Source organism: Heterodontus francisci, chromosome 31 (genome assembly GCF_036365525.1).
Source record: "Heterodontus francisci isolate sHetFra1 chromosome 31, sHetFra1.hap1, whole genome shotgun sequence".
Taxonomy (NCBI): Eukaryota; Metazoa; Chordata; class Chondrichthyes; order Heterodontiformes; family Heterodontidae; genus Heterodontus; species Heterodontus francisci.
In genome coordinates, this window is record NC_090401.1 from 34,243,037 (window position 1) to 34,270,276 (window position 27,240).

Genomic DNA, 27,240 nt, shown 5'->3' on the forward strand with positions numbered 1-27,240 from the left:
CATGTTACACCTGAGGACAACGACAGTCAGCACAGAGCTACCATCCCTTGCAGAAATCATATTTTGAAGACTAGTTAAGACAACACTTCCAAGCCACCATCTCATGAAATCCTCCTCGGTACAAGATAGGCTCCTAGCAAAATAAGACAAGGTGAAGACGACACACGGTAAGCTCATGGGTATGGATAGGATAGAATGTCAGGGAAAAGCGTGGCTCTCTGCAGAAGTGTCCAAAGTCTGCAATGAACCAAGATCGTATGAAGTAACCACCCCCAATGGAGCAGTACTAAGAAGTAATCTCAGTCAGCTAAGAGAGCTAGTTAACAACACTACCTGACAATCCTATTGCATTGAGAACACAGTCGCACTCAGATCAGCAGAATGTAGCAAGAGAAAATGACCAGCGTAACAGTCGAGCACAGGATGACTGTCAGAATACACACAAAAGTCAAGCAAAGAAGCTGTTAAGTCTACTTCTCCATCAAGCTACACTGCGACAAGATCAGGTCAAGTCTGTAGACTGCCTGTATGGTTTAGAAACACTTGACTAAAGAACATTAGAGTCAATGCATGTGTAAATATTTCAAAGTTGTTTCATTCCATTATGTACATATTTATCTTTTGGGTATTTCCATTTTAGGAAAGGGGAATGTTGATATATTGCTTTAACAATGTAAGTACTCCACACAGCATCACAGGAAGTGATGTCAGCCAGCATGTGATCAGTTAGTTGGAGTTGAACAAGACACCGAATTGCATGTGTAAGACAGAGCTCTCTTGTAAATGTGTTATTATACAAATAAAGAATCTGCAGTTTATGACTGTTTGATTCCTTATTGCTACATAGAAGCAATAACGCAACAGGGGTGTTCCAATGCATCTGCTGCCCTTGTTCTTCGAGGTTGTGGGTTTAGAAGATGTTGTCGAAGAAACCTTGGCGAGTTGCTGCAGCGGATCTTGTAGATGATGCAGACTCCTGCCAATGTGCACTGGTAGAGGGAGAGAACGTTTAAGGTGGTGGATGGGGTGACTATCAAGTGGACAGCTTTGTCCTGGATGGTGTCAAGCTTCTTGAGTGTTGGAGCTGCACTCATCAAGGCAAGTGGAGAGCATTTTATCACACTCCTGACTTGTGCTTTGTAGATGGTAGACTGGCGTTAGGGAATCAGTAGGTGAGTTACTTGCCGCAGAATTCCTAGTCTCTGAACTGCGTTAGTAACCACAGTATTTATGGGGCTGGTCCAGTTAACTTTCTGGTCAATGGTAACCCTCCAGGCTGTTAGTGGGGGATTCAGTGATGGTAATGCCATTGAACATTGAGGGAAGATGGTTAGGTTCTCTCTTGTTTGATTGTTGCCTTGCACTTGTGTGGCGTGAATGTTACGTGCCACTTATCAGCCCAAGCCTTAATGTTGTGTAGGTCTTGTTGCATGCATGGACTGCTTCAGTATCTGAGGAGTTGTGAATGGTACTGCATACTGTACAATCATCAGCAAACATCCCCACCTCTGACCTTATGTTGGAGGGAAGGTCATTAATAAAGCAGCTCAAGATGGTTGGGCTTAGGCCACTACCCTGAGGAACTCCTGCAGTGATGTCCAGGGGCTGAGATTGGCTTTCAATAATCAGAACTATCATCCTTTGTCGAGGTATGGTTCCAACCAGTGGAGAATTTTCTCCTTGATTTCCATTGACTTCAATTTTGCTAAGCCTCCTTGATGCCACCCTAGGTCAAATGCTTCCTTGATGTCAAAGGCAGTCACTCTCACCTCACCTCTGGAGTTCATCTCTTTTGTCCACATTTAGACCAAGGCTGCAATGAGGTCTGGAGCTGAGTGGCCCTGGTGGAACCCAAACTGAGCAATGAGCAGGTTATTGTTGAGTAAGTGCCGCTTGAGAGCACTGTCAACAACACCTTCCATCAGTTTTCTGATGATTGAGAGTTGACTGATGGGGTGATATTTGGCCAGATTGGATTTGTCCATTTTGTGGACAGGACATTCCTGGGCAATTTTCCACTTTGGGTATATACCAGTATTGTAGCTGTACTGGAACAGCTTAGCTAGGGCGCGACAAGTTCTGGAACACAAGCCTCAAGTACTACAGCTGGGATATAGTCAGGGCCTTTGCTGTATCCAGTGTTTTCAGCCGTTTCTTGATACCACGTGCAGTGAATCAAATTAGCTGAAGACTGGCATCTGTGATGCTGGGACTTCAGGAGGAGGCTGAGATGGATCATCCACTCGGCACTTCTGGCTGATCCATCTCGGCCTCCTCCTATGGTGCCCAGAATATCAGTCAGGCTTCCCTGGTAGTGCCTTGCCTTGGACAGATATTCCAAATTGAATTATTCTTGATTCTCTTTTCAAGCTACCCCCAATCTTGGCAGGTGATTTTGCGGTGTTCAGTATTGCAGAAATTCCTGTACTGCAAAGTTTGTACAAAATTCAGCAGCAAAGAATCCTCACAATTATCTTATCTACTGGAAAGTCACTTTGTTGGCAAAAAGTCAAAATTATACCTATCTATATATCTAAACATGACCTCAAGTGTCCTCAAAAACATGCAAACTCAAACCCAAACCCAGGTTAAAGAAGCTGATTCAAGTAAAGATTGCTGTGGATGCACATAATCAACAGGGTGTTAGAAGATCCCCGTATATAAAATATAGACATTTGCTCACGATTCCAGGCAATTGTTTCCAATCAGAACAAAAGCTTTGTTAATCCCATACTGGGCTGTGGAATGTATCTGTATATGATGCGCTTTGGCGACTTGAAGGAAAGTTAGTTTTCTTCTTTTGGCATCACAAGCAAGCTAATACTTTTATATTGGATGCTTTTTCCAGGAGCCTATTGTTTTAACGAATAGACCTGAAATAGAAAGTCAAAGTTGTTTCTGCAGCTCGAAAAGCGCATTAATGCTGTATTAGTATGATGGCTGTCCATTAAATGATTTTTGGTTCCAGGAATTATCACAAACTATTGAAAATTGCCACACAATCAGAAGATCTATACTTTCAAAATACTAGCATATTTCATAGATATGTTTCTTGATTACATGGTAATATATCATTTCTCTCTGACTTTGCTAAAAATTAGTAATTACTGCAGGAATGAGTATTTTTTATAGGTCTTTTGCACACTTCTGAAGGTCAATGCCCTGAAAATTTGCTCAATTTTTGTGTCACAAAGTTTCATTCATTTTTGCAGGCAAAAATTCTCAAAGGAAATGTTCAGATGTTTATCTGACTCTTAATTCGGTGTGATTTATGCTACTTACCATATGCTATGCTACTGTATTTAGTTGCTGTGTTAGTGTAATGTAAACCACTAAAAGTTCAAGCAGATATTGGCTGAAGGAGAATGTTTCAATGAGGATATCAGGGTTATAGATTTGCCTACTTAGTGCTTTGCAGGGCATAGAAGGTTATTCAGTCAATATAACATAGTAATTTCCAAAATAGTTTCAGGATAAGTGAATGTTAATATAGTATGTGTACCAAAAGCGTGGGATTGATGAAAGAATAGAAATGTCTGAAGAGGAACATTCATTAGGAAGACTGGGATAATCAATGAGCGAACTCATTCATTCAGAGCATTTGTAAACTAACTTATAAGGAAACACTTTTCGAAGTCTGAGGTTTTTGTGGGATAGTTGAATAGGAAACTGCCAATGAACCCTACTGCATTCAATCTTTTATTACCTCTTGGCAAACATAACGTTCTCATAGGCAGTGCTGCTTAGCATTTTTTTGTGTAACTTTGTTACAACAGTCCTTTACTTCGAACAGAGTGTAATTTGCAAACGGAAATGAAGACTGAATTATCTGCATACAGTACGAATAGAGCTTGTACTCGGTGCACATTCCTAAACTGTTGGTGCAAGAAAAAGGGTATTACTGCTTTCTCCATTTGTATAAAATTAATAATTGCTTATATTGTACGATATGCTTTTCATCATTAGTAACATTGTATGTAGGCTGTAGAAGCACAATAGTGCTCCACACTGTGAAGGTTTGGAAGTTGAAAAGAATATGAAGATTAAGTTGTGTTCCATTTGTGCTGGTAGCTTAATGTATGCAAAGCTTTATTGCCTTTCAACTTTACAGTTTAGTAGTAATACCTGGGTTTCATATTACATTTAGGCCTGTTGAATGGCTTAGCTAATGCAAAGTTTTGCTTTTGGATCAGGTGCTTGGATCCCATACCTAATGTGAACATCATGAAGCAGCTTTCCCTGCCTGCATTTGAACCATTTTCACTAAACAGGGTGTATTCATTGCAAGCATGAACACCACTTGATCAATATCTCTGTCCTACACATTCATTCGTAAAAACTAAAACAGGACAAATCCACTCTTGTTTACCTGCTCAGATTGCATTCAAATTCCAAAGGGATACCCTAAACAGGTTCAGGTGATACAATTCATAAACCTGGATGCTCCAGATGTCAAGTGAATGGCAACTGTAGATCCAGCAAAGGGAGGGAGATGGGTAGATAGAAAATGAACACAATAGACCAGTTAAATCAGTTGCACAGGTAGGCCAGTGTCTACCTGTGATTTGTACTGCATTAAGGTCTTTAATCCTAAACAGTTAGAGTCCGGAGGAAACTGATATGCAAATTTTGATTTTGCACAGTCTTGTACAGAACAAGATCTTTGCTTGTTTGTTATGCTCAAACTATGAAATTTTACCTGACTTCATCTCAGGATTCTGGGATACAATAGAAATAGAGAACTTTGTGCTTCAGTATGACCCTTCTTGGAATAAATCTGCTTTGTATTGAAAGGACATATTTTCAAAGACCTTTGAACTTAACCCAAGAAACTGGTAGAAGGATGACTGTTCTGTACAGTTATCATATTGCTGTCATCTTTGGACATGTCATTTGAGAACAAACTTTTCTATTCAGTGAAATCTCCATGCCAGTGATATTTGACAGCTTCTATTCAGAACTTGGCATTCATTCAGCCTCTGCTGAATAACTAGTCTCAAGAATAAAAAGCACTTTGGGAAAGATTTTATTTTTTTAGTAATAAAGATATGAATTTCTCTAGTATGTTATGTACCATCAAAAATATTTAAATATATGGAGTAAACAATTCCCATTATTTGGATCTGTATTTATGGCACAAGGTATATTTGGTTAACTTCTATTTTGACGATACTGCACTGCAGTCATTGTAAAAGGGCAAAAGTATATTTTGAGCAAAAGTGGTATGGGCTGGAATTTTACTTTGGATGGAAGGCCCCGCCTACCTGACGAATAGTCGGTGCCGAGCCTGCCTCCACCGGGCCTGGGGAGCCAGGCCAGGATTTGTCGCTCCCCTGGAAGTTCCGCCTAATGGAGCTGCCAGCCAATCAGTGGGCCAGCAGCTCCCGGTGGCACTACTGGGACTACACCCAGCCATCAGAAGCAACAAGATGGACGGCCCCGGAACTCAAGCAGGGACAATCAGCCAGGCCCTGGCAAGGCAAGGGGATGTCGGTTGGCGGGGTGGGGAACAGTGTTGTGTGGTGGGGGCGGTTGGGGCTGCGAGACCAAAAATCTATTTATCCCAGCCTTAAATGTATTCAATGATGGAGCATCCACAACCCTCTGTGGTAGAGAATTCCAAAGATTCACAACCCTTTTGAGTGAAGTAATTTCTCCTCATCTCAGCCCTAAACGATCAGCCCCTTATCCTGAGACTGTGTCCCCGTGTTCTAGATTCCCCGACCAGTGGGAACAATCTCTCAGCTTCTACCTTATCAAGCTCTTTCGGAATCTTGTATGTCTCAATTAGATCACCTCTCATTCTTCTAAACTCCAGAGAATATAGGCCCAATTTATTCAGCCTCTCATCATAGGAGAACCCCCTCATCCCAGGGACCAATCTAGTAAATCTTCACTGGACTGCCTCCAGTGCAAGTATATCCTTTCTTAAATATGGAGACCAAAACTCCACACAGTAGTCCAGCTGCAGTCTCACCAAAGCCCTGTACAATTTTAGTAAGACTTCTTTATTCTTTTACTCCAATCCCCTTACAATAAAGGCTAACATGCCATTTGCCTTCCTAGTAGCCTGCTGTACTTGCATGTTAACTTATTGTGTTCCTTGTACGAGTGCCCCCAAGTCTCTCTGAACATCAACACTTACCAGTTTCACATCTTTTTAAAAAAAAATCATTGCCAAAAATTAGCTTTCCTGACAAAACAGAATTTAAAATATTTTTAGTGACAGTGATTGTTGATTTATTGATCAATTGAAATAAATATAGCTTAGACTTGAAACATTTTTCCTCCCGTAAAGTACAAAATTATTGAGCCTCACCCAGTTGATTGGTCGTCACATCACATCATGATAAATAAATGTTATTGCTTCCTTCACCACCCCACCCATCCCACAAGAAATGCATGTTAATTGTTCACATCCGTTGCAACAGTTTCTTAGAATAATACCTGCTGACGGAAGTAAATTTAAACGGTCTGTGATGCAAGAAAGTGAGATGTGAGAGTGCTGCATGACTGAGTAGGTGCGGATTGCCACAACTCTGCTCACTTTTTTTCTAATTTCAATAGATTTAAAATCACAATTGTAAGTTAATATGTTGTCTGCAGGTTACTGTGCCTAAACAAATTACCCAGGTCTCTTTGAAAGAAAGCTCCTTGAATGGCAATAACAGTTTGAATTTTCTTTTAGAACTAGTAATTTCCACGCATGCTCATTGTTTATTGTTGTGCGAGAATAGAATTATCCCAAGGACACTGTCATCCTCATCATATGGCTTTGAATGGCATTGATGCAGCCCATAGAGCAGGGCACTCACTCATCCAACTGGCCTTCAGTCAGTTCATATTCCAGGGATACAGAGAACACCACGGAAAAAGTGGAGCAAGTCATAGTTTTTCAAACATTCAAAAATAGTGTGGCACAGTACTTCCTTCATGTACTTCCTTCATGTACTTCAGAGCAGGACACTTTCTGTAATCTATTTTATTAGAATGCATAATAGAAAGCATGGTTTTTAAACTATAGTAGAAATGTGAATCACTTTGGGTAAGGATTAATTTGTAGATTTAAGCTGCTACTTTCAATGTCATTGAGAGCCCTTTGAATACAAATGAGGCCTAGCCAAATAATTTACAGCTGCATAGAGGAGGATATGATGACATAATGTACTGAAACATTTTTTTCTTTTACATTTACACAACTGTCGTCTTCAACCAATCTGCCAATGATTGTTTCACTGACCAAGCAGGTCAGAAGGCAGCATAGCAACTCTTCTTTGCAAAAGTAATTAAAAAGAAACGAATGTTGAATCTTTCTCCCCACGCGCTCTCTTCTCCCCCACCATCCTACTTCCTTCTTTGGAGCTTTTTGGTCCATTTTTTGACCAGGTTTTTTGTGTATCTATGATTACATCAATTTTCTCATTTGTTTGCAACCCTTTGTGACACCTCTAGGCAGACTTGCTCATCAGAATGTAACAAAAGTTTCTTATAAATGTAAGCACATGTCTCTAGCTGTTAGCTGATCTTAGCAAGGATGGTGGTGAAGCAGAACTGTTGGTTTCAATGACCCTGGGCTAGGGAGAGGAAAATTGGGTAGACTTTTTGCTTCTCATCATTGCCATTTGAACCTGTTGCTACTGCTCATGCATGGACAAAAGACAAGGTTAGAAATCGGTGAGTGTAATGGTCTCATGGAAGAATAGTCTGCAAGAACTCTGTGTCCCAGCTCACAAGTGAAAAATGGTCACTTTGGTGAGCTTCTGGAGAGCTGTCAACTGCAGAACTGTACCCCAGGATGAATTGTCGATTTCAAAAAAGGGACAAGAGAAGGAATCCGAGTAATTGAAATATGCATCTGTTGGCCAGGGGCTGCAAGAAATACAGAATCAGTTACAAACTGCTGGGATTGTTTGACCTGTAGTAACCTGGAGCTCGGACACTGGCCTGTGCTGGTAAAAACCAGTTTGAACTAATTACTTGATGAGACAAGACAAAGGATCGATCACTGGAAAACAGCCTTATTTGGACATGGTGTGATACCGGGGTCTTTGGGCCTGGGCCAATTAAGAGAAGATGTGAACGAGGTGAGCAGGCTTAAGCCAACCGGAAAGACACAGCTCAGATTTGAAGAGATAAGAGGGAGGATAAGAATAGAGCTTTTTGGGCATAGAGCCAGCGAAAACTCCGGAGACCAACCATCGTGGAAGTGGAAGACCCTGCGTGAGCAACGCGGGGATGACTTAGAAGAGAGAGAGAGAACGGAACGCCTGGCCAGTGCTAACTCTCCCTTTTTCGGGTATTATCCTTAGTTTTCTGTGACTCGGTCAGGGAAAGGTCAGAGGAACCTAGTAGGTGCTTATGAATTCTAGCTAGTTTTGTTATTCACTGTATAACTCAGTTGGAGTTGCATGTTTTTGTCTAACTAAGTGTATAAGCCTTATTCATGCATTGTACAACAAGGTGAATAAAGTAAATTGATAGTTAAAGAAAGGACTGAGTTTCTTCCTCTTTGTATTAAGCCATTAACTGTAGCTGTGGATTAAGCTGGAGGGTGGCTCTCTTGTAAGCCGATATCCCAAACACCCAGCCTGAGCCTGAATTAAGAGGACTTCAGTCCCACATGACGACCAGGATCAAGTGGGTATAGGGAATAAAGGGGACAAGGGGGAGTTGACTCCGCGCTACGGTTTACACAGCAAAATTTAAATTGCTATACTGCGAAGAGGAAAAGTTGATTTAAGATTTGTTTTTTTTTTCAGGTACGGAAGCACATAAATGATCTTTATGAAGATCTGCGCGATGGACATAACTTGATCTCCCTTTTAGAAGTCCTCTCAGGGGTGACTCTGGTAAGTACTTTTTAAAATAATTTTAAGTGAGTTCGTTACAAGATGTTTAATGTGAAGTCTGATTAGATGAAATACTGCTTAAGAATTTTTACAATACATCAATATCTAGATGATAAAAATTTAATTTATGCTCTCTTCGAGCTATCTGGCCTATTTAATTGCCTTGTAGAAATCTGGTCTGTTGGAATCGTGCAACTCCTGAAGACTGTCTCCATTTTTAAACATGTATTTATCAACGATGCATCTGCATATTGTAAATTACATTATAGTGAAGAGAAATTGAATTTGTCAACAGAGATTGATTACCTGAAATGTCATTAGTGTAAAAGCATTTTTGTTTTACTTGTCAATTTTTCTGAACTCCTGGATTCGAGCTGTTGTGTTTACAGCTGGTTTTTGGTTCTGAACCATGATTGATATGGCATCCTTGCTAGTGTGTTTTGTATTTTCTCACCTAAATCAGCTTGCACTCAGTACTCTCCAGGTAACAATATGGCAGAAATTGGAAATTTACCATTTGGATATTCCCCAGTGTAATTTCAGATGATTGCAGTGCTTTCTCAGAACACTATACAGGATTTAGTTTGTAGCACACACCAATAACATCTAGTGGGTGAGAATCAATGCTCACAACCTTTTTTTGTTATTGAAGCAGTCTGATGTATGTACTGCCAACCAAAGGAAGCAATAGATAAAGTAATTGCTTTCTGAGATCTTGGATAATGTTTATCACTTATTTACATAGGAGGAAGAGTTAACCATTCGGCCCCTCGAGCAGATTCCACCATTCATTTAGATCATAGCTGATCTGTACCTCAACTCCATTTACCTGTCTTTGTTCCATGTCCCTTGATACCCTTACCCAACAAAAATCTCTTGATCTTGAAAAATTCAATTTACCTAGCATCCATAGCCTTTTCAGGGAGAAAATTCCAGATTTCCACTATCATCTGTGTGGTAAAAGTGCTTCCTGATTTCACTGCTGAATGGCCTAGCTCCAATTTTAAGATTATGCCCCCTTGTTCTGGATTTCCCCACCAGACAAATTAGTTTCGCTGTATTCACCCTGTCAGATCCCTTTTATGATTTTAAACATCTCGATCAGATTGCCCTTCAATCTTTTTAAATAAATAGAATACGAACCAGGTTTATGTAACCTATTCTCATAATTTACCTCTCTATACCCAAGTATCTTTCTGGCAAATCTGCTTATTCAACTTCAGTGAGACCAAGAGATTTGCCATTTGGAGGAAACTTGAGTGTAGTGACATTTGAAATTGCATGGCTGATCCACATATCTTCAGCTCAATTTTAACTGTTTAAATGGTGCTCTGTTAATACCCCTGACTATCCTCTGCCCATCCTCTGTTAAGAGTCACTGAATGGATGTACTGTAATAGATTTCCCAAGTGCTTTTATCTCAGATGGAGTGTATTTAAATTTAAACAATTGACCACAAATTCAATTTTTGGTTAGTGGCAACAGAGACCAACTGATGAATATGATTTATGCTTCTAGTACTGAAATATTATTTTTCCCTACTTGCATTTCATAGAAGACAACTTCAGTGGTCTCTGTACTGCAATGCTGTTTTCCGAATAACTACAATGACATCATTAAATGTGCAGCTTCTACAGGAGCTACATCTGGAAAAACTCAATTGAACTAGATGAAAGTATTCCTTTCAAACACACCTGATTTGACAGTGGTGTTCAGCAACACCTTAAATTTTCAGCTTCACATATTATCTGTTACAGCTTTGAGAAAGAAAAACCTGCATCTATACAATGCCTTTCACACCCTTAAGATATCCCAATGTGCTTCATAGCCAATCAAGTACTTTTGAAGTATAGTCAGTGTTGTAATTTAGGCAAATCCAGCAGCCAGTTTGCGCACAGGTAGATATGAATAACAACAGTGAGATAAATGATTAAGCAATCTGTGTTCATGCTGCTGGTGGAGGCATAAATGTTGGCCAGGACAAAGGCCTTCTTTGGACTTTTTCAAATTGTGCCATGGATATTTTACATCCACCTGAGAAGCTGGCCTCAACTTAATGTCTCACCTGAAAGTACTACAAATTGCAGTACTATCACACTCACTAGTAAATTTATTACATTGCCATATCTCTGTGTATGATTGCAAAGCTAGAAATTAATATGCATCTATCAAATTTATTGCACTGCATTAGCTGTGCTTTGGGATGTCCTGAAGTCATGAAAGGCTCTATATAAATGTGATTTTATTTCTTTTCTCTTTCTTTTTTCCTTCCATCTGTTAAAGATTAGATTAGATTAGATTAGAGATACAACACTGAAACAGGCCCTTCGGCCCACCGAGTCAGTGCCGACCATCAACCACCCATTTATACTAATCCTACACTAATCCCATATTCCTACCAAACATCCCCACCTGTCCCTATATTTCCCTACCACCTACCTATACTAGTGACAATTTATAATGGCCAATTTACCTGCCAACCTGCAAGTCTTTTGGCTTGTGGGAGGAAACCGGAGCACCCGGAGAAAACCCACACAGACACAGGGAGAACTTGCAAACTCCACACAGGCAGTACCCAGAATCGAACCCGGGTCCCTGGAGCTGTGAGGCTGCAGTGCTAACCACTGTGCCACTGTGCCGCCCATTAAAGCTGTAATCATTTTGTCATTGCCATGTTGTAAGGGAGCTCATAGTCATAGTTAGAAGGATCTTCATATTAATTGTTAGTGCAGTTTAACCAACATGATATATGACATTAAATGAGAATGGGACCTTAAAATAGTAGTGCAGCATATTGTTGCAATAATACACTGAAGCACGATCTGTGAGATGCTTTTTCTCTCCAGCATTTCCCAGGTGCTGAGTACGGCTGGTAGAAATTCTGATAATGGAAAAGTACTTCCTCCAGAAAAAGAAAAAAAAATATTCCCAGTGAACCTGTGCTGGCCTAAAGCATCTTTTAAGTGGCTAGTTCAAGAGCAGCAATAGCAGAAACTTGCCTGCCTTCATAGAATAAGGCATTGTTCTGGTTAGGGACCCAACAAGGCTCATAAACTAGCATCCCTAGTAAGAAAATCCATTTAATATAGATGAACAAGTATAATGTGTCTGTTGAGAACAAAATTTGCTAGTGGATTTAATTTTCACGGTGGTAAGCTTTGCCAGGGCAAGTTGATTTGTAGCCTTTGTGTGTGTGTACAATTTTTGTGTTTTTTTTTCCCTTATGTGCTTTTGCTTTGGTTCTGCCATCTGTCTTCATGTCCCATGCTGGATAGCAAAAGGAGCAGTCTGTGCTGAAGAACCTGCGCTTGGTGAGACTGCCACCCTGTGTTTCTGAACACAGTCAGGAAGAGGGGGATAATGATGAGGGGGTAGGTGCCACCCCCAAAAGACGATTCAATAATTTACTGTATCACTGCTAGATAATCCACACCATTATTAAATGGGAGAGTACCTCAACTATAAGAACTATTTAAAATAAAAACCGGTATGCTGTTGAAATAGAACTTTTCTGTTGTGCACAACATATTTTAAATGTTTTTGTATTATTTTTCATTTTGAATATTTTACCTTTTGCCACACTTCATCCTTCCCTTCACCAGTGCCTTTTTCAGCAGCTGGAAGAACTGCATCATTTGAGCTGTGGATAAAAAAGCATGCTTTGTGAGGATATGCCATTTTTCCCAGTAAGATGGCAATCTCTTTCTCTGCAGGCATGTCACCAGTCATCTCAATTAGACAGACAGAACTCTAATCTGGAGAGTAGCCCTGTTGGAATAAGTGTTAAGGAATTTGAATCCAGTCTCTCTGAGGGATTCAATCCCTCTCATGACAGAGCTATAGGAACATATTACACCTTTATTAATATTTTATATTTGGAATTTGGCATGGCAATTCTGTGTAATGTCTTGGCAATATTATTATATATTGTACTGGCAGAGTGCCATGTTGAGCTTTCCAGCCAATTGTAATGACCTTTAAAATGGCTATTTAATTATTTTAAATAGTCGTAAACTTGGAAAGAACCCAAAGCAGCTGATTTGTGCTACTGCTCTTTGAGGAAAAGATTTGATGCACAATATTGTAAAGCTTTCATATATTGTATTTGGTATCGAAAAGAGCTTGAAATGAATAATGGCTCAATTGTATAAATATGTGATACTCAGTGGATTATATCTACATTGATACAGTATCTTGCTTGTGGCATTAATATGAACAAAAATAACAACTCTAATTCTAATCTTTCCTTCAGTTTGTTCCTTCATTTATTATGGTTTGGGGCAATTTGGGTTAACTTATTCAGTTTTTCATTCATATAGCTTATAATTTTAAATATTGTCTGGACTAAACAATATGGGCTCTGCCTAGACATCAGATGGAGTTGATTTTGGCGTCTTGTCCAGAGATTCTATCCATATAGAATTATAGAAATTTTCACAAAACTGAAAGCTATAATAATGTACTCACTGGATAAAACAATTTCCCTGCAGTGAAAAGCCCAAATAAGGCTGCACAATTACTGTGCAGTCCTTCCTTAAAACTGTTACTGGTTACATTCTTTCCATCATAATTACTGTAATGCAGACAGCTCTAATCAGTGGAAGACATGATGAGATGTGTACAGTATATTTCAATTGTATGCTTTTGCTGTAACAATGAGAGGAACAACAATAACGGGAAACGGTTTCCTGTGTGTTTGCCTGCTGCCTGAGATAGTAGCAGTGGTTTCCTTTACCCTAATGAGATTAACCCAGATGAGTTTTCAACTTGTTTGCTGTGAGATCTAGACTAACCTTGCACATCTTGAGAATCACTCACCCCTTGGATACTTGCTTGCTCATAAAAGAAAAGTCTTTTTCCAAGAATAAAATGGTGAGGGAGCATGCAAGAATGGTTTCTAATGTATGATGTAAAATATATAATTTCTTGTGCTGTTCCATGACTTGTTCCGCAGGATATGTTTTATATTTAAAATGGCAAAGGTGGTGGATACAGACTAGTCACAATTCTATTGAATAAATTCTTAGCCTGATTATTCCTCACATATCATGGAGTTTGCAGCTAATGTATTGGTACTTTTTAGACTTTTTCGTAACGATGGAAAGGTAACTCTTGCTTCTGCCTGGCAGTGGAAATTTTTGCACACCAGCCTCCTGGTGTCTCATGCAACGTAATTACACTGGAGTTATTTTACAATTTTTGCTGTCCATAGAGATTCTTTCATTAGACTGGAAGATACTGAAACCCGAAAGCTTTGTCCTCTTAGCATTGAACTAGCCCCAAAGTCCTCTGTGGTCAGGCTTGCAGTAGTTGAATTTGCCATAGTCTGAATGGGCTTGTTACCACAGTGTGCTGACTGGAAGGCCTTTTTTTCTCCTTTGTAGCTACTTACACCAATTTATTTAAATTTCTCTCTTTACATGGAGCAGTCCCATTATTCAGCATGGCTGCCTGGAATATTAAATTTGAATAATCTGACTGTCTGTTATGGAGAAGTGAGCCTTTGCCAGTAAATTCTGGGAAAAAAGTGTCCACTGAGACAAAAGTAGTCATGCTGACCTCATTATATGGGAAGTTTTAACAACTGTGAATGTGGTGGATCCTATCGCTGGGTATTGATCAGATTGGGAGAAGCTGGCTGAGTCAGGAGTCCAAGGGAAGAGGTAGCCACAGTACCAGGAATTAAGCAGAGGCAGCATCGCTACTGTGATATTTCACCCTGTGCCATAAATGACTGATACACTCCTTATCTTTACGCGATTGCTACACTGTTCTGTGGCCTTGACTTTTCTCTTTAGATTTATAAATTTCCCCTCACTTAAACCCTCCCCCTAACAACTCTCCATGTGGGAAATTACAACAATAAACTTCTCACCCCTCTGCTGTAACATAGCAAATTGTTGTACTATGGCACTGGAGTGACCCAATGAGCATGTTTCAATAACAAATATTTTATCCTTTATAAAATCTGGGCGTTTTCTATATTTGTGCATTGTATGTGTATGGGGGTAATAAAAGGTTGAGTATCTCTTGAAAGTATCGTCTTAGCGTATCATTGCACTGTGACTGATTCAGCATTGTTGACAAGCAGAAGGTGGAGGAGTTTCAGTTACTAATGTCATCCTTTCTGGCAACAGAAGATTTATACTTGAGAATTAATAAACAATGCCGTTATTAACTTTCACAGTCGACTTATTATTGCTCTCATGTAGCAGTCTGGATTATTTTTGAGTTTTGAGCTCTAAAATGCACCTTGAATATTTCATTTCCTTTAATTTCCTGTTCATTCAGTTTCTAATTTATAGAGGTCTCCTTTATTGCTGGAAATATTCAGCAGGTCAGACAGCATCTATGAACAGGGAAAGAGTTAACATTTCAGCACCCTGATCTTTTGTCAGAGGTTCTGACAGATTTCTAGCATCCACAGTACTTTGCTTTTGCCTTCATTTTTGAACTGGTTGGGTACATAATAGGCTGAAAAATAACTCACTTTCTTCTCAGCTTTGATTTAAGAAAACTCTATCTATAAATTCAATGATGCAACATTGTTTAGGAATTTCCAGCATCTTATATTTATTGTTTTGCATGGATTGAAATTAGTTGGTTGGATGGGTTGTTGAAGGTTTGGGCATAGAGAATGAAGAGGAAGGCAACAGTGACTCAGCTGGGCTCCAAGGAGAGCAGGCTGTGTGCACTGTTGACTAGATGTGAGACAGAATCAGGGTAGGATGTGGAGAGAAGTGAAGATTTCCTTTGAACTGTACTACGGTCAAAATATCACTATTGCAGTGTGTGCCACATATAGGAACTGTATTGTTCACCCTCTCCTCCCTTTTTAAAAGTAGTTGTTTAAAGTTGTTGGAGATATTTTGGGTGAGCAAAAGACTTTAACATTTTAACCTATTTTGAATGCTGCCTTTGGTACATAAAGACGGATTACATAAAGCAGTTACTCTCTCTGTTCTGAAATGAGTGGAGAAGTCTACATCTGACAGAAAGGAAGGGCATATGCTATTTTTTATCAATCCAATCTGCTGTTTATATTAAAAGATCAGAACAGCACTAATTTATCTCCTTGTGTTCTTTTTTTTTTTAGCCTCGTGAGAAAGGCCGTATGCGTTTCCACAGATTACAAAATGTACAGATTGCACTTGACTACTTAAAGCAACGACAGGTAGGTAAACAGGTACAGTAGTCTAGAGGTTTGGTATTGAACTATCAACCCAGAGGTCGTACATTCAAATCCCATAGCAAGCTGTAAAATTGAATTTACAAATTTAAGGGCTAAGATTTTTCCCTCCCCTGCAACCTCGATTGGTGAGTAGTTTAAGAGCAGCAATGTCTTGAATACCATAACCTCCACGTTTCCCTCTGTCACATAGCATCTTGACTTCAACATATTACTGTTCCTTTATCATCACTGGGTCAATATCCTGCAATTTCTTATCTAACACCATTGTGGAAGCACCATCACTCTAAGGGTTTAAGGAGAAGGCTCACCACCACCATCCATGAATGGACAGTAATTACAGCTTTGTCCACATCTCAAAACCAAATAATAAGAAATGGACAAATGTAATTTATTGTATTACACATTACTTGCATCTTTTCCATTTTAGCTTTTAGATTTTAAAGTGGTTTAGACACAACTTGAACCGTACAGAGTTGGGTTATGGTATTTAGATAAATTGTTCTGTGCAAGCTAAGCCATGCAAACCTGGGAGGTGCTAAAGTCAACCATGGGTCTATATTCATAAGCTCATTTACTCCTCAGCTAAGGCAGTGGTTGAGGCATTAGAATTGGTTTCAGTGTCTCTGGGTTAGGGAGGAAAAAAAAAAAATCAGTGAATGCTGCTGGAAAATTTGTGCGTCTGGTCATCACTTTGGGCTTGGGTTTGATGTTCCCCAAGCTAAGCGGTTCCCTGACACTCACCAAATTGCATTATGTTGATGTGCCACAGGGATGCAGCTACCTGTGAGATGATACCTCCCCCTTAAAGAAAAGGGGAAAAAATTAGATGTGCTATTTTAATAGACTTCCAACTCAAATTAGTAAATATCAAAATTATTTAAAATACTGTAAATTTCCAACAGTTGGCTACAAACAGTAAATTCATCATTTACTGTAGTAATCAGATGGAAGGAAGACCCCATATCCTTTTAAGCTGTATAATTGTGCACAATATATATTTTCAGGCTTTCAACTAAATTAACATTAATACATTCTTTTGCATGCACATGACTAGGAATTAGGTTTGTTGCCTAATTAGGTGTCTAGGGGTCCCTTTTGAGCCTTCACCTGGTCTTAATCTAACAGGATTTAATTTTAAATGCACCATGTTTTGAGCTCCCCCTTGGTGAATCCTCGTTCACTGCTTTCCAATTATAAGACAAAGAAATGAGCACAAACAGGCAGTGAAATTTATTAAAACTTAAAATTCTAATTCGGTTAACGCCTATGGATACACGCTAGCATGCATACGTGATATGCACATGCAAATAGAGACAGAAAAGAGCAGAAGAAAAATAAAGTGGAGAGGTTTTAGAAAATATCTGAAGAGTTTCTTGTTACTGTGCTTCGAACTCACTGTAGTCTTTTTGTAGGGGCGAGCAGTGGTTAGCACCGGAGCCGCACAGCTCCAGCGACCCGGGTTTAATTCTGGGTACTGCCTGTGTGGAGTTTACATGTTCTCCCTGTGACCGTGTGGGTTTTCGCTGGGTGCTCCGGTTTCCTCCCACAGCCAAAGACTTGCAGGTTGATGGGTAAATTGGCCATTGTAAATTGCCCCTAGTATCGTTAGGTGGTAGGGGAATATAGGGACAGGTGGGGATGTGGTAGGAATATGGGATTTGTGTAGAATTAGTATAAATGGGTGGTTGATGGTCGGCACAGACTCGGTGGGCCGAAGGGCATGTTTCAGTGCTTGATGGATCCCATTAGTTACACAAAGAGAGACGAAGTCTGACTGTAGCTTTAAGAAACTTTATTGCAGTACGAAATGGTTACATCATCAGCAAAGCAAACAACAACAACACCTGGGCTGTTCTCTCCTCTCCTTTCCCTGCCTGAGCAGAGAAATCAAGCCTTTCTTATAGTTCTTCATACAAATCAGTGACACTCCCTTTATGTTCCCAATTGGTTTACAAACTCTGCAGTTTCTTGGTGTCATGGCCTGATTTGGGCACTGCCTTGTCACCTTCCCCTCTAGCAGTTTCTCATCTCCCCCTCCCCCCATCTCCTTGGACCGTTAGGCTGATTGCTATACAATAGGCTACTATGAAGCAGCTTGCAGCTGTCCTGTTAGTTTTTGCTTGTTAGTCTACTTCTACTGATAAGCTGTCTGTGCAGCCCTGAAACTATGAAGTCAATTCTGATAAGCTGTCAGAGCAGCTCCGAGGTTAGTTTGTTAGTAGTACATGATTGATTAATTATTTCACCCTAAATGTCCCCATATTATTCTGTCCCCACAGTCCCCCCTTTGATTCTTCAAACACTTTTAAGAATCATTCCCTTGATCCCACCTAGGTGCCTTTAATGGTCTCTACTTGTCTAGAAACAGCCTTCAACACCTGGAGGGGTCACACTCAATACGTTGCCTGCTTGTGCCACAGGAGGGGCCCGCGGGAGCTCTGTAAAGGCATAAGTTTTGCAGGGGTTTCAGTTACTTGTTTACAACAACACTTCATAAGCAAAAACATCAAATACAGAATTACAATCATCACTAAAAAGAATTCGGCGTTCAATCACGGGTCGCTCGTTTTACGTGAGAGGCATGTATCCAGGCTTTCTTTCCTTCGACTTTAACTGCTGACTGGGTGGTCAGTAGCACTTGGAAAGGTCCCTCCCACTTGGCGCCCAAAGGTTCTTTGTGTATTTTCATCACGTAGACCCAGATTCCCGGGACGATGTCATGTCCTCCTTCTGGTGGGTCACCCCAAGCTGCCGATACCTGTGAGAAAGCAGAACTGACAGCATTTGTTAAGTTCTGGCAATATTCTAGTAAAGCGTCACTCATCAAGTGACAATCAGCTTTACGCAGATCAATTGTTCCCGGTAAAGACATGGGTCTCCCTGTTATTACTTCAAACGGGCTCAAGCCTGTTCTGTTCGGGGTCGCTCTGATACTACACAGAACTATCGGCAATGCCTGAGGCCACTTTATTCCTTCCTGGTGATACTTGGATAGTCGCTGCTTTAGCATCTGATTCATTCGTTCCACTTGGCCTGATGACTGGGGATGATGAGGACAGTGTAAATCCCACGTAATGTTCACTAGTCGACTGACTTCCTGACAGATCGCGCCTGTGAAATGAGTTCCTTAGTCAGAGTCAATGCTGACCAGTACTCCCTATCTGGGGATGTAATCTTTACACAGGACCTTAGCGGTGTGATTGGCCGTGGCTCTTCTAGCTGGGATGGCCTCTACCCATCTAGAAAATTTATCGACGATGACTAAAATGCCGGTGTATCCCTGACAAGGTGGGAGAGTGATATAGTCAACTTGTAAGCACTGGAATGGGCCGGCTGGAGCAGGGGCTTTCAGTTGAGGCATTATAGTAATGGGTCCTGAATTGTTTTTCTGACAGATCACACAGCGGTCAGCTACCAACTGTGCGTGATTTTTGAACCCTCGACCCCCCCAGCTTTTCTGGAACCATGCTGTCATCTGTTGCGGGGCTAGGTATCCCCAGGAGTGAATTTGTTGGGCAAAAAGGGCATGAGCGCCTTTGGTGCGACGGGTTTCTCGGTGTCCCTTTGCCTCCATATGCTGTCGTCTCATATCTTTTTCCCTGCTTCTATCCAGGTCCATTTTTCCTCTTTGGAACATTCACTCTGCATCACTTGTAGGTCTTGTGTCAGATGGGACGCATTCAGTTTACATATTTGCGTCCGGGGGATCACCTTGCGAGGCGGCTTCCTTGGCTGCCTTGTCGGCTAGGGCATTCCCCTTTGCCTCTATGGTGTTGTCTTTCGTATGGGCTTTACATTTCAAAATGGATACCTTTTGTGGCAATTGCATCGCCTCCAGTAAGTCTCGGACCTCTTTTCCATTTCGAATAGGTGTACCAGCAGCAGTGAGAAATCCTCTTTTGCGCCACAACTGACCAAAGTCGTGAGCGACTCCAAAAGCATACCGCAAGTCGGTGTAAATATTAGCTGTCTTCCCCTCTGCTATTCGACATGCTTCCGACAGGGCTCGCAGTTCGGTTTGTTGGGCCGATGTCCCTGAAGGCAGGCATCCCACTTCCACAACTTCATGTAGGGTTGTAACTGCCCATCCTGCTTTCCATGTACCGTTGTCAACAAAGGATGAGCCATCTATAAAAAGGATTAAATCTGGGTTGAGCAATGCTTCCTCTGCTGCTAGGGTTACCTCCTCTGTTTCTTCCATAATCTCCACATAATCATGTTCTTCCTCCTCCATCTCTTCAGGCCACGGAAGCATAGTCGCCAGATTTACCGGGCTGGCCCGGACAATGTGGAGATTGGGAGCCTCTAGGACTGTTGTCCATCGGGTCCATTTAGCTGCAGTCACTTGGGATACTCTGTTCATAGATAGCAATGTGTGGACTGTGTGCGGACACTTAATGGTTAACTTTTGATCTAATACCAGACCTGCAGTAGCCATTACTGCTTGGCATGTAGCTTCCATAGCTCTTAAACAACTGCCCCATCCTAGGGCGACGGTATCCAGTCTTTTCGAATAGTATCCAATAGGTCTCTGTTTGTCCCCGTGTTCCTGTGTCAGTATGGCAGTCATCTATCCCTCTTTTTCATGTACAAACAGGGTAAACGGTTTCCCGTTGGCGGGGATTCCCAGGGCTGGCGCTGAGCAGAAGGCCCTCTTTAAATTTTCGAAAGCTTCTTGTTCTTTGTTTAGGGTAACTGATTCTTTAGAGGCCCGCTTTCCCTTCAAGAGGTCGGTTAATAGTTGAGCCAGCTGTGTGTAGGAGTCGATTCAGTTTCTGTTGAAGTTACACAAACCCAAAAAGGACCTAAGCTCCTGGATAGTGGTGGGCAGTTTGGCAGCTTGAATGGCGGCGGTCCTTTCCTGGGTGAGTTCCCTCTTCCCTTTCAAAATCTTTTGTCCCAGGTACACGACCTCTCCTTCTGCTATCTGTGCTTTGTCAATACTGACCTTGTGTCCCCTCTGATGAAGGTGGTCGAGCAAGGTACGCAGATCTTGTTCGTGCTGTTCTTCTGTCTCAGAGGCTAACAGGATGTCGTCCACGTACTGGATGACCGTGGAGTACATGGAAGGTAACTCCCTCAAATGGTTTTGTAGGGCCATATGAAATACCGTGGGGCTGTTGTGGAAACCCTGTGGCAGGCGAGTCCAGGTGTACTGTTGTTGTTGTACAGTAAAGGCGGACCACGGTTGGACTTCGGGTGCCAGTGGCACCGACCAAAATCTGTTGGCCATATCGATAACAGAGAACTATTCGTGTTCCGGCTTCAGGGCATTAAATACCGTAGAGGGGTCAGCTACCAGAGGGGCCTTTTGATGAATACACTGATTAGCCTTTTTATAGTCGACAGTAAGCCGCCAGGTCCCATTTGACTTCCGTACTGGCCACACAGGGCTGTTTGAGGTACTGTGTGTTTTAACCAGCACGTCTTGCTCCTCTAGCTGTCTGATTACGGGTAGGATTCCTGCAATAGATGTTTGACTGATGGGGTATTGCTTAGTACAGGGCGGAGCAGATCCCGTAAACGTTGCCGGTTCCATTTGAAGTAGCCCACAATCGTTCTTATCCTGGGCCCATATTGGGTGCTCCCTCAGCTGTTCGTTCTTCAAACTTCTGATTGACCAAGTTACCTGGCCACCTTCGAAATGCAACGAGGAGTTCAGCTGAGTGAGAACGTCCATGCCGAGGAGTGCTTGGTTCACCGGACCTACCCAGACCGGTGTTATCAATTCATGCGGACCAAGACCGATGCGTACGGGCTGGGTCCTCTTAATTACCAACCCATTGCCCCCAGCTGCGTAAGCTCTTTTAGTCTTACCGTCCATCGGTAGGGAGTTTCCGTATTTTTGAGGTAGACACGTTAATTCGGCTCCAGTATCCAATAAGAAGTCAATGTCTTGATCGCCCACCCCCGCAGTTACATACAATCCATCTTTTCTATTTTCTACCAGCGCTAGGAGAGGCACTGAAAGGGCGAGGGAGGGCTCCTCTAGTTTTTTGTCGCATCTATTAAGGAGGACATCTCCTTCTGTTGCTGGGGCGTCAACCGTTTGAACTTCTCAAAGAGGTCATTGGCGTCAGTGGAGGGAGCTGGTTTGGGTGCCAGGTTGCGTCCTTGGCGTCCTCTGCCTCGTCCTCTCGCTCTACACGCCTTAGCCCAATGGCCTTCCTTCCCACAGTAGTAACAGGGGCCGGGTCGCCTAACTTGCTCTTTGTCAGGCTCTTTCGGTACTGGATCAGTTTGCACAGCTCGAAGCTCGACTCCCGTATCCCTGTCCAGCTGAGCGCATCTGTCAATTAACTGAGTATTTCACTCTTACTGCGTCCCAATCCGGTCGGGTGGCCTTCAGCATTTTAGACAATTCTGGCTTTCATCCATCAACAAAAGCGGTTTTTAAGGGTCCAAAACTGGTGTCTTCCAGCTCCTCTGGAGCAGGGTCTACTATCCCTGAGCATTCCACCCAGGTTGACCTGAACCTCTCTTCGTACTCCCGCACTTCCTCGGAGTTCTTCTGCTGACAGGCTGCAACTTTGCCCTAGTCCGTTTTTGCAGGACAAAACTCTCACAACCACTTGTTAATCGCAGTCCATCCGGCGTCTAGTAGTTGACCATCTTCACCCAAAGCAATTTGGACCTCTCTCCTTAGCTTTCGGCTCGCTCGCCCGGGCACCATTACGGTCAGAATCTGTACCCCGTCCCATGGATGGAGATCGTAAATTCCCTTCAATCGTTCCAGCTGCTCCCACGTTTTCAGACCCCCTTTCTTCGGGTCGGGCAATCTTGTGGACCACTTGTTCGATTTTCTCAGGGGAAGCCGGGACTTGTGTCCAGTACGTGTTGTGCTCGGCCATGGTGACCTCGCTATTGTTCACAGTCGTCTTTTCCGTCTTGACCTTAACGCGTTTCTGTTTAAGGGGAGCTAGTCGCGGAAACGGTAACCCATCATGATTGTCATTTTCTTCACTGGAAGACTCGGCTAGACCTGCTTCACGCAGTTGCATCTTCCGTCGTTCCATTTGTATCCGAGTTTGAAGTCGTTACAAGTTAGTTGGAGGTGGTCGGTGGGGTTCGCAGAGCTGTCCCGGTTCCTTCGGTTGGGCCGTCTGCTGGTCTTGTAGTTGTTTTTTAAGCTCTTTAACTTCAATCTGTAGCCTTTCCTTTTCAGATTGTTTTTCAGCCTCTAACTGTTCCGATTTAAGTTTTTCCTTTTTCAGTTGTTCGCAGATCGCCTTCAATTGATCCTTTGCACGCGTTGGGTTGCGATCACATTGGGCTTGTCGCATAATCTCATTGCGCTGCCGAATCTGGCCCATTACAGCTAGGGACCATTGGGTCTGTTCTTTATCCTTTAAACGGGTTGTTTTTCCCCAGACACTCGTTATATCTTCCAGGGACCACTGTCCTGTGGAGGTGCCATATTTTTTCCCAATTTCGGTGTACGCTTTAGCCAGATTAAACTGTTGCTCTACATATTCTTTCAACTGCCGAAGTATTTCATCTTCGGGAACGTCAGGGGGGCCCACCCACCTTTGAAGGTAGTTGGTAACTGTCGGTTGCCTTCGTCTGTCATTCTATCCATTCAGGTAGAGAAGTAGGTCTCGAGCCGTCAGGCTTTTCGCCAAGTAGGTATTTAGTCAAATAACGCCAAGTTAGACGTCATGAAAGGGGGTCTCGAGCCGTGCAAGAAAGGGTATTTCCGTCAAATACCGCCAAGTTCGGGATCGCGTGGCAGGGAACCGAAATTTAGACAACGACCAAGGACTTTTAACATAAAGAGGAGTCCTTACCCCTGGGGTGCCGATATAGGTCCGATGTCTGTGGCTTCAGTCTTTATCCTCCAGCGATCCTGCCGACTACGCCAAGTTGTTGGATCCCATTAGTTACACAAAGAGAGATGAAGTCCGACTGTAGCTTTAAGAAACTTTATTGCAGTACGAAATGGTTACATCATCAGCAAAGCGAACAACAACAACACCTGGGCTCTTCTCTCCTTTCCTTGCCTGAGCAGGGAAATCAAGCCTTTCTTATAGTTCGTCATACAAATCAGTGACACCCCCTTTATGTTCCCAATTGGTTTACAAACTCTGCAGTTTCTTGGTGTCATGGCCTGATTGGGGCACTGCCTTGTCACCTTCCCCTCTAGCAGTTTCTCATCCCCCCCCCCCCCCCCCCCCCCCCCCATCTCCTTGGACCGTTAGGCTGATTGCTATACAATAGGCTACTATGAAGCAGCTTGCAGCTGTCCTGTTAGTCTTTGCTTGTTAGTCTACTTCTACTGATGAGCTGTCTGTGCAGCCCTGAAACTATGAAGTCAATTCTGATAAGCTGTCAGCAGCTCCGAGGTTAGTTTGTTAGTAGTACATGATTGATTTAATTATTTCACCCTAAAAGTCCCCATATTATTCTGTCCCCACAGTGCTCTCTCTCTCTCGCTCTCTCTCTCTCGCTCTCTCTCTCTCGCTCTCTCTCTCTCTCTCTCGCTCTCTCTCTCTCGCTCTCTCTCTCTCTCTCGCGCGCTCTCTCTCTCTTTTCATTGGGGCCCAGTATTCTTCTTAAACCTTGTTCACTGTAGGAGACTTTTCTCTCTCTTGGGGTTCCTGTGTCTTCAGTGGATTCCAAAGCTGGTGAGGAAGAGATGAGCAGACAGGAGAGGCTATGGCGAGCCAGCCCCAAGAGGTCTTTTCAGTCCAGGAGCAAACAGCTTTCTGAGTTCAAGTTCTCTGTGGCCTATTTAAAACACTCAGTTCAAAACTCTGCAACAGCGAGTTAGTCATGCGGCTAAACTGGTCTGACCACGTCTTCTGTGCATTGGGGAGCAGGGACTGGTTCCTTTGTTCCAACACTGTCTGCTTGTATGCAGAAATGTCTTTTCGGCGAGGGGCCTGGCAATTCCTTGTGATAGGCCCTCTTTTCTTCGAGCAACAATTTTAAGTTTAATGTCAATGTGGTGAAATTAATGTGCGTCATTCTTGGCAGGTGGGGGCCCGCATGACAGATTATTGTTATGATCCCCAAGGAGACCACCAACAAATGAAAAGAATCAAATCTGCCGACTGACTCCAATTAGGAATGCAAAAACCAAACGGGCAAGATTTTATAAATTTTACTTTAACACTCAAGCCAAAATCAACATAAATTAAACGTGAATGAACAGTTAAATCATGATCGGTTTTTTTATACGCATTAATTAGCAGATGCATCAAGGAAAGTTCTTACAGTCCGCCAATCGTGTCTCAGCTCAACAAAACCAGGATAAATGCTAAATACTGCGGATGCTGGAAATCTGAAATAAAAACAGAAAGTGCTGGAAATACTCAGCAGGACTGGCAGCATCTGTGGAGAGGGAAGCAGAGTTAACGTTCCAGGTCGGTGACCTTTCATCAGAACAGTTCTGTTGAAAGGTCACCGACCTGAAACGTTAACTCTGCTTCCCTCTCCACAGATGCTGCCAGTCCTGCTGAGCATTTCCAGCACTTTCTGTTTTTACAACAAAACCAGGATTTTCCTCAAATAGCTTTTCAAGTCCGGTCCTCCAGAATGTGGATATGTAAATAATATCCTATCGATAGCGAGCGATGCAATCTTCTCTTTAATGGTTTGGTTTCATCACCTGTTGAACTACTTCGGCATTGTCCACTAGTGTCCTGAGGGCGTGGTTCTGCCAATAACTTTTCAGTCACCGAAGACAATGGTAATAACTTGTATATTCCAAGGGTCAACTACCAGAAGACAAGTTCCAATAGAAATAGCTAGTCCTTGTAACCAATAGCTCCCAGCTTTTTTCCAGTTCATCTGTCCTGGGAGACTCATTTGAAACCAACAACACTCAGCTCTGCAGCTGACATCTTGTGAAAACCACACAGCCTTTTTTGGCTTAACACTCTCTGGTGTTTTTTTGACAAACTCGCATACCTTTGTTCTTTGCTGGCTTAACACCCTGTAGAGACTTCTTGTCAAACTGAAACTAAAAACTCCAACCACATATATCTGTTTTTTTTAAAAAAAAAACTTTTCCCACAATCACAAGTCCATTTGTTTGTCTAACCTGGATTCAACTTGGAAACCTCCAGCTTTAAATCCGAAACCGTCTCAATATCACAAACACAAGCTGTACAGGCTTCAGCTTAGCCATGAAGATTCCGTAACAGTTATATAAAAGCACCAGGTACACAACCGCCTACTCCAGTGATCTTATGTCAATGAAAATTCAACTATAATGTCACAATGTCAATTGTGGTGTGTGGAATTGTCATTATCACTTTACTCAGTTACAATTTAAATTCACACAGTTGGTAGAATCAATTACCAAACTTGTTGATCTCTAAGACAATTTTTTAAGTCTCAAAACCACCAAAGTAATCAATAAAGTTCTGGCAGTGGAAGCTGTAGTTTCTATACTTATTTGAACTTGTGCATATTTGGCAAATATAATTTAACGCATAGTTACTTCTAATGCTTCAATTACAGGGATATTTGTTCATTCAACAGACTAAGGTTTGAGTTTTAAGCATTTGGTAATGAAAATATTTTTCTCCAGAACACTTAATCTGTGGGATTTATTACATTAAATTGTGCATAAAGTGGAGTGTAATTTTTTTTTTATTCATTCGGGAAATATGGGCATCACTGACTAGGCCAGCATTTATTGCCCATCCCTAATTGCCCTTGAGAAGGTGATGGTGAGCTGCCTTGAACTACTGCAGTCCTTGGGGTATAGGGACATCAACAGTACTGTTAGGAAGAGAGTTCCAGTATTTTGACCCAGCAGCATTGAAGGAACGGTGATATAGTTTCAAGTCAGGATGGTGTGTGGCTTGGAGGGGAACTGGCAGATGTTGGTGTTCCCATGCATCTGCTGCCCTTGTCCTTCTAGGTGGTAGAGGTTGCGGGTTTAGAAGGTGCTGCCGAAGGAACCTTGATGCGTTGCTGCAATGTATCGTGTAGATGGTACACACTGTGGCTACTGTGCATCGGTGGTGGAGGGAGTGAATGTTGAAGGTGGTGGAAGGGGTGCCAATCAAGTGGGCTTCTTTGTCCTGGATGGTGTTGAGCTTCTTGAGTAGTGTTGGAGCTGCACCCATCCAGGCAAGTGGAGTGTATTACATCACACTGACTTGTGCCTTGTAGTTGGTGGACAGGCATTGGGGAGACAGGAGATGAGTTACTTGCCGCCGAATTCCCAACCTCTGACCTGCTCTT

The 27,240-nt window shown here is 42.2% G+C and overlaps 1 protein-coding gene across 1 annotated transcript in view; it reads left to right on the forward strand.

The window, feature by feature from the left end:
• Window positions 1-27,240, forward strand: part of LOC137347131 (microtubule-actin cross-linking factor 1-like) — a 441,060-nt gene that overhangs the window by 57,329 nt on the left and 356,491 nt on the right. The window contains 2 exon segments of the mRNA XM_068011260.1: window positions 8,760-8,849; window positions 15,946-16,023. Coding sequence (XP_067867361.1) covers window positions 8,760-8,849; window positions 15,946-16,023 — 168 coding nt within the window.